General features: G+C 33.8%; 2 protein-coding genes across 3 annotated transcripts in view; one reads left to right on the forward strand and one right to left on the reverse strand.

The window, feature by feature from the left end:
• Nucleotides 1-2701: 2701 nt before the first annotated feature.
• LOC109827997 (probable 60S ribosomal protein L14) lies at nucleotides 2702-5674 on the forward strand. Its single transcript, XM_020395022.1, has 5 exons — nucleotides 2702-2812; nucleotides 2922-3023; nucleotides 4956-5085; nucleotides 5175-5287; nucleotides 5385-5674. Exons 1-5 carry the CDS (start codon nucleotides 2810-2812, stop codon nucleotides 5439-5441), a joined length of 405 nt encoding a protein of 134 aa, XP_020250611.1. The 5' UTR covers nucleotides 2702-2809; the 3' UTR covers nucleotides 5442-5674.
• A 1168-nt stretch (nucleotides 5675-6842) lies between these two features.
• Nucleotides 6843-8166, reverse strand: part of LOC109827995 (diphthine--ammonia ligase) — a 10029-nt gene continuing 8705 nt past the window's right edge. For both annotated transcript variants that reach the window (XM_020395018.1, XM_020395019.1), the window contains exons 11-12: nucleotides 7559-7910; nucleotides 6843-7279 (exon numbers count right to left, since the gene is read on the reverse strand). In XM_020395018.1, coding sequence (XP_020250607.1) covers nucleotides 7067-7279; nucleotides 7559-7910 — 565 coding nt within the window. In that variant the 3' untranslated portion in view covers nucleotides 6843-7066. The remainder of the gene's footprint in view (nucleotides 7280-7558; nucleotides 7911-8166) is intronic.

The following is an 8166-nucleotide window of genomic DNA, read 5'->3' on the forward strand; positions in this document are numbered from 1 at the left end:
ATTGCCGGATGTACATGCGTGAAATTACCCTAGAGAGGGGTGAATAAGGTATTTGCTAATCTAATCCAATTTCGATGCCAATTTAAAACTTCTAAACTAAATATCTTAACAATATGATATGCACAATAATATTCGAGATATTGTAGAAAAGGAAGAAGTTAAAGTGACTTATATCCTTACTACAGATAAGATCGTTGATCTTTTGATAAAAGAATACCAGCGAAATCCTTTACCATACATGTAAGTTTGATGGGACTTATGAATAAATAAGTCCAAGTAAAATTTTATGAATAATGAAATAAGAGTTACTCTTTACGAATAGTGAGAGTAATGGTAAGAAGAAACATATAATCTCATGAATAGTGGGAAGCATATCACTTGGTTTAATTTGGTCAAGTGAGTGATGTTAACTTAGTCCATATTTGACCAAATCACCAAATTTAGTCTCAACAATTGAGATTTTCGTGCGATTAAGATAGTGAGGTTAATGGATTAAAAGAATATGGAGAATATATAGGGCAGTTCATAAGGGGGTGGAGTTGAAAAATAGTCTCTATATAAAGAGTGAAAATTGCTCTTTGAAAACACACAGAAAGAAAACAACTCACTAGAGCCCCTTAAATCTTCTTTTTCTTCTTCTCTCAGTTTCTTCATTCTTCATAGTACTGCCAGAAACAAGTGAAGATATATAAATGAAAGTTTTAAAAATTCCAGGGTATATAAGTGCTATAAAAAAACAAGTGACGGTATATAAGAGCAACGTAAGGGACTATAGGGTTGCGCTTAACTATAGGGTAGTTAAGCGCAATATAAGGATTTTCAAACAATCTAATGGATCCAAAAGGGATGGTAATTTATGACCCGACCCGACCTGACCCGTTATAAATGAGTATGTGTTACTTTATATAGATAGGGTCCTAAACGTGTCGATCGAAAAAACCAATTTATTAATCGGATCGTAAACGTGTCAACTCATCGACCAGCTTAACTTTAAACCATTTATCACTTAACCCTTAACATTCAAAATTTACAAAAACACACCCATGAAATATCAATATTTATGAAAACTATAAAATTCATAAATTACATACAACATTATGAAAATTTTATAATTTGCAGAAAACACCCTTAAGAGGTTTGAAAATTAAAAACATCCTTAAAATTTTAAAATTTACCAAAATGCATGAAAATATCAAAACTTATGAAAAATGTATAAATTATAAACAACAAATTGAAAATTTTAAAATTTCCAAAAACACCCTAAAAGTTTAAAAAATTATAAAATACACCCACATAAAGTTAAATTTATGAAATTTGCAAAACACAACCAAGAAATATCAAAACCTGCAAATAGTACAAAATCTAAAACTTATAAATAATCTCCTAAAATTCTAAAATTTGCATAAAACACCTTAATAGTTTCAAAAGTTGCAAAAATGGCCTTAATAAGTCAAATTTTATAAAAACACTTTCGTGAAAAATCAAAATCTATAAATAACTGCACAATCTATAACTATAAATAGCCCCAAGAAAATTTTGAAATTTGTGAGAAACACCCTAATAGTTTCAAAGTTGCAAACAACCTAAATTAAGTTAAATTTTATAAAAATTTGAAATGTATGAACAGTGAAAACTTTATAACTTATAAATTACAAAAACCTCGCTGAAAGTTTTGATTTTTGTAAAAACACCCTAAATGTTTGAAAAATTACAAAATACACGCTCAAAAGTCAAACTTTAATAAAAACATGCCCAGAAAATATCAGCACTTACAAAAAAGTACAAAATGTCATGAAATTTTTTGAAATTTATAAAAAACACCCTAAAAGTTTAGAAATTTGCAAAATGCACCCTCAAAAAATCAAACTATTAGAAAAACATGCATTGGAAACAATAAAATTTATAAATAGTTCAAAATCTATAAGTTGCGTGAAAATATTAAATTTTGCAGAAAAGACCCTAAAAGTATCAAAATAGCAAAATACACCCTCAAAAAAGTCTAATTTCACAGAAACACACCACATAAATATCAAAACTTATAAATAGTATGAAATCTATAACTTACAAACAACAACGTGAAAATTTTGAAATTGCAACAAACACCCTAAAATTTTTAAAATTACAAAATACACCTTAGAAAGTCAAGTTTTACAAGAAATAAACACTGGAAATATGCAAACCTACGAATATTATAAAATATATAACTTATAAAAAGCAATGTGAAAATTTTGGTATTTGCAAAAACACCATAATAAGCTTCAAGAATTAGAAAAACACTCTAAAAATTCAAATTTTAATAAATATCTAAGAAGTCAAAACTTACAAAGGGTATATATTTTATAAATTAGAAAAATTCCGCTGAGAAAATGATAATTGCAGAAAACACACAAAAACTTTTAAAATTTATAAAAAACACTCTTAAAATTTAAATTTTACAAAATACACCCTAAAAATATCTAAACGTTTTTAAGCAGGAACAAAACCTATGAATGAAAAATAGGATCATAAAAACTTCGACCATAGACTCAATGCTAAGTACATAAGAACTGTGAAACAATTAAATAGGTCACTTAGGTGGGTGGGTAGCTCCGTCTAATAAACGTAATGATCTGAATATTTGATGGGTCGGGTCTGCAACCTCTAAGGCCGACCCAAATGAGCCCATAAAGCCCAATCCAAACTGATCCAGTGGCAATTCTGTTAATTTCAAGCCGAAGGATGGGTACATAAAGCGCCCACTAGAAGGTCAAAACCCTAATTCCTCTCCCTCTCGCTCTCCCGCCGCCGCCGCCGATCTCCAGCCGTCGCCATGGTGAGAAATCAAAACCCTAACCCTGACTCTCTCTCCGTTTCTCTTCAATTTCTTTCATTTGTCGTGCTGATCTGGGGTCTGGTTAATCGTTTACTGTTGTCGATTGTAGCCGTTCAAGAGATACGTCGAGATCGGGCGAGTTGCCCTCGTCAACTACGGCAAGGATTATGGCAGGCTCGTCGTAATTGTCGACGTCCTCGATCAGAACAGAGTACGCTCCCTCTCTGATGTTTTGTGTGATCTGTTTTTTTTTTTTTTAGGGTTTAGGATGTAGAGATCTTGATCTGTTAAGTTTTTTGGTAAAATATTATAGTTCCTGTGCAATTTTTACGATCTAACATAAAATCTATTGTTAAAGCGTCAAAGATATACGCTTGTTTAAGGATTTGATCAAATGGATTTGCATTCTGGATCAGAAATCTGTTTATATTGTAGTAGTAGTATATATGTATATATGTTTGCGTGTTTATATTTTAGTAGCGTATTCGCAGTACAGTTACGATCCAACGGAGTAGGAATATAAGCATAGATCGCTTTGGAATGTATCGAACTTGATTAGGACAAGGTGGGTTGGATTATGAGCGTGAAGGTGTGATATTTGTGGTCTGGCTTTATTAGGATGAGATTGGTTTGCCTGTGAGTGTGAAACTTGGTCAGTTGAATGTAGTTGGCTAAGTTGTGAGCTCGAACCTATGCAACCTGTATCCGATTTTGCAGGTACATTGTGAGCTAGTTTATAGCACAAACCTTCGTCGCTTGTTATTTGAATTGATTCAAACAATGTTGGTTGATTGAATGATTCGAATGAGGCCAGTTGATTTGTGATTCGTATGAGCACGAACTTTACAAATTACAATATCATCTGACTAAGATTATGTCAACTGGCTTACGAGTGCAGAGCTTTCCCTTACCATTTAGGACAAAGCCAACCCAGATAGGATGAGTCTGGTTGGCTTATTAGCATAGATCCCCGCCACTTGTATTCCAACTTGACTAGGAGTCTAGGATATATGATCAACTGGCTTATGAAAGAGAGTTCTGTAGTTTGTTATTTGGCTGTAGGAAAATTGTAAGAACATAAAACAGCACTAGAGTGTGTTTCATATCATTTTTAAATAATTTACTTAAAAGTAGTTTGAAAGGTCTTATTCCACGAATGGTTTACATTCTTCAAGAGTATAGGTAGCGTATCCCATTGCAACCGCGTTGACTATTCTGCATGATTTCTCAGTTGTTTTTGAAAATGTTGTATTGCCTCTCTTGGTCGGAGTTCCCCAACATGATGATTCCAGTTAAGAATGATCAACCACAGAATTCTGTAATATGGTATTAGCCTATTAGGTTATTCTTTGTTGTTAGAGAATAAGCTGTCCTCGGAGTTCCCCAACATGATGATTCCAGTTAAGAATGATCAACCACAGAATTCTGTAATATGGTATTAGCCTATTAGGTTGTTCTTTGTTGTTAGAGAATAAGCTGTCCTCGGGTGTTTTCCTCACCTTGTCCAAAAAGTCCAAGCTGGCTCAAAGTTTGTTATTATGTATCAGTAAATGTAAAGTTGAAGCCTTGAAGGTTCAAATATACATCATAAATCATCACTTTCGTTTTATAATGTTGTTGAGCATGGTTTTCCCCCCTTTTCATTGCTGAGCTATAAAGGGATTGCAATCCAAGTGTATGTAGCAATGAAGATCAGGTTAAAACCCTTGTCGGCTAAGCATAGAAAATAAATATGAAAAAGGGGCTGATTGGATTGCACATGGCACAACCTGCTTGGTTGTCTATATCCAAGCCAGTGTACGCCAAGCACGATCGCAAGCTCAGAGGGACCCATTCAAAAATTTTGACTCTTTCTTAAAAGACTTGCTGTCACATTTCATGTTTTCAGACACATGACATGGACACTCTGCATTCTTCCATTGTTAAAGTTTCCTTTCCCTTGTACATTCTTCTCTTGGTCACCCTAAAAAACCATTGAAGTAGCAACTTTTTTCTGCATCTGCAAAACGTTTTTTTCCCCTTTACGACTTAAGAATCAGTTAATGATACAACCTGGAATCTAATATCTCAGCTTTCACGCTATATTTCCAAGCTGTGATGAATCATGTGCTATTGTTGTGTTTACTTAACGAAACTTCTTCAGGCTTTGGTTGATGCCCCAGACATGGTTCGTGGCCAAATGAACTTTAAGAGGCTTACCTTGACCGACATCAAGATTGACATCCCGAGGATCCCTAAGAAGAAGTCCTTAATTGCTGCAATGGAAGCTGCTGGTAAGTACTGTGGACCTGTTCTTTAGAGCGAGCACATTTTAAACCACCTGCTGTTGCTTATGTTACTGAAGAAAGTTACCAAATTGCAGATGTGAAGAACAAGTGGGAAAACAGCTCGTGGGGAAGGAAGTTGATTGTGCAGAAGAGAAGAGCATCCTTGAACGACTTTGACAGGTTCAAGGTCATGTTGGCCAAGATCAAGGTTGGATTATCTAATTCCTTTTTGTTTTTCTGCGCATTATTTTTGTTTGCTATGAAAACATAATGCAATATGTATGCGACTGTTGTTTTTGTAACAGAGGGGAGCTGCTGTCAGGCAAGAGCTTGGAAAACTCAAGAAGCAGACCGCCGCCTAGAAGACACATCGTTATCTATTGCTGATTTAGTTTGTATTTCGGCTGTGATGCCATTTTGTCCTTGTTTTGTTACTTTTAGGTTTAAAGAGTACTCCTTGAATATGTTTTATGTTTGTCTGCCTTATTGTACGAGTTATTTGAAGTTAGGGTTTGGAGTTGCGAAGCAGGATGATGAATTTGCTTGTTCAATGGGAATTTTGAAATTTTAAAAGCAGGTTTCTAAATATTTGTTTCTTTTGGTTCTTTTTCTTCAACAGATAACGGTCTCGTCATCTTCTTCTATTGTTATATGTTTATTTTCTTTTCTAGGATACCATACTGAATATTGAAGTTTATATTTAAGGGCTGTTCGGTTTGCTGTAAAAATAAAAATTGCAGCAATGTTGCATGCAATATTTATTGCAAAAAATCAACTTCGAATTTCTTGTTTGGATATATGCAATTATGTTGTGAAATATATTTCCAGTGCAAATTTAATCTTTGGTTGAAAAACAATTGCAAAAGCTACAAAGTTTTGTCATATAATATGGCAAAATTTGAAAGCTACAAAATTTTGCTATATAAGAAAATTTGATGTAGTTAGCTTTATCTACTTGGATTAAAAAGTCTTTTTTTATAAAGTGGAAATATATGAGAAAACTTGTTTTAGGTGTTTTTTCTACTTGGATTTAAAAAGTTATAATTTTTTTAAATAAAGTGGAGTTCTATTTAATGCCCCCTTTATTGCATGAATGCCATGAATTTATTTACTTCCATGTCCGGCGCTTAAGAAAATTTGATGTTGTGTTGATAAGCATAGTCATTGGTTTAGTTACTTAAGAACCACTGCTTGAAAGATACGGCTCGATTTTGTTATTTATTTCAGCTTCCAGGTTATTAGGTTAAGAGAATGTATTAAAAAAAGTGAATTGTTGCCATAATGCAAGTTTTAAAAATGACAAATCATGTATGATTTATGACGTATGCTTTAAGTTCTCGACTTTCTAGTAGTACATCAATGAATTTTTAGTAGATGCCTGCCTTTTTTTCTTGACAAAAGAATCATAGAACTTTCATACAAGAAAAGGAAGAAACAAAGCATTACTTTCCTTTTCTTTATACATAATTTATATAATGAAACTAAATCTTTACGTAGGGGAAAAATAAAACGCTAGTTATCAGTACCAAAAATCAAAGGAAAACTCTACACCAGTTGTCAGTAACAAAAGAAATAAACAATCCTGAAGGATGTCTTAGCAAAACAAATGATAGTACAAAAAGTTTCATCGCACACCTTTCCCCTTTTCAGTTGGAAAAATGATACGCAGCATGCCTTTTGCATCTTTCATAAATTTAAGGGCAGATCGATCACCTGCACTAACAACAGTATTAAGCTACGGATCATTTGCGGTACGCACGAAGTGATACTTCATATTTGTGACCGAGCCACTTCCATCGCTTGTGGAAGCATAATATACTTGCATTCATACTGTATATTACCATCAACAAATAACGCAAACAAAACACCGATTCACCTCGTGAAAACTTCCTATCATGAAATGAATGTTTCATGTTCGGTTTTGAAGTAGAGACATTGAAAATGATCAATCAACGTCGACTATAACACACACCTAGCGTTCCAAACTTCATGACTTCGTTGCGAATAACTCACATGTTACTATGTCCTCCATCGACGCTGATCTTCCTGAGCCTAACACCGGTATAATGCTAAAAATTGGCTCCTTATTCATATCAATTCTCCCCGTTAACTCTCTGAATTCATTGAGTATCTCAGAGAATATGTGAGACAAGACATCTGCAGTAACTGAAAGCTCCCACGCAAAATAAAGCCTCAGGTGCTGCAAATTAGTTTACAAGAAAAAATAGATGAGAATGACGAACATGATGAATAATCATAAAGAAAACAGAGAAATTTACATTATCACAAGAAATTGCTACTAGTTTAATAACACTATAAACAGTGTGAGAGATCATAAAGCTACATGACTATAATCTATTTTATAGTCATATATGTCACATTTGAGGGTCTATAATCTATGTTAGATATAAAACAACATATTAATACATGCAATCAGATCTTCATGCCATTATGAATATCAAAAGTGTAAGGAACTTACAATTATCTCTCTCCATGAAAAGTTCTTCTCGACAAGAATACCATCAAGAAGATAGATACAGAGTTTTGCAATTGATTTCATGTGAATTTCAGAGCCATAGCATTGAAAACTCTCTATGCTCTGATCAGCTTCAAAACAAATGCTTGCAGCTATCTCTTTTGTAATAGAAATCAAAGCAGTACATGCCTTCCCACGGATGGTATATATCTGGCAGCAAAGATCACGAATGTTGGAGTACTCAAAGCCCCAATAATTTGGTATTTCTGTGCAAACTGTTGGTGGGAGAATTAAATTATCTTCATCTTCTCTATTCTCTGGGACATAGAGTACAGGTTTTACTTCAACAAGTGCTCTGCAGAAAGTTAGTGGTCACATATACACAAGTGATTCAATATAAAAATAAAATGGAACAATTGACTTGGTTTCAACAATCAGTCTCAATTTTCTACAGACAACACCCAGTTGAGAGTTGCAATCCAATAATTTAAATAGGGTTAAATGCAGATAGACCCCCTTTGCTATCGCCAAATTGAACTTACTACGCCTGTAGTACTATTGTTGCAGATAGAATTCCTGAAAGAGTTCTATTGTTGCAGATAGATCCCCTG

This window comes from Asparagus officinalis, unplaced genomic scaffold, assembly GCF_001876935.1.
Source record: "Asparagus officinalis unplaced genomic scaffold, Aspof.V1 AsparagusV1_Un608, whole genome shotgun sequence".
NCBI lineage: Eukaryota > Viridiplantae > Streptophyta > Magnoliopsida > Asparagales > Asparagaceae > Asparagus > Asparagus officinalis.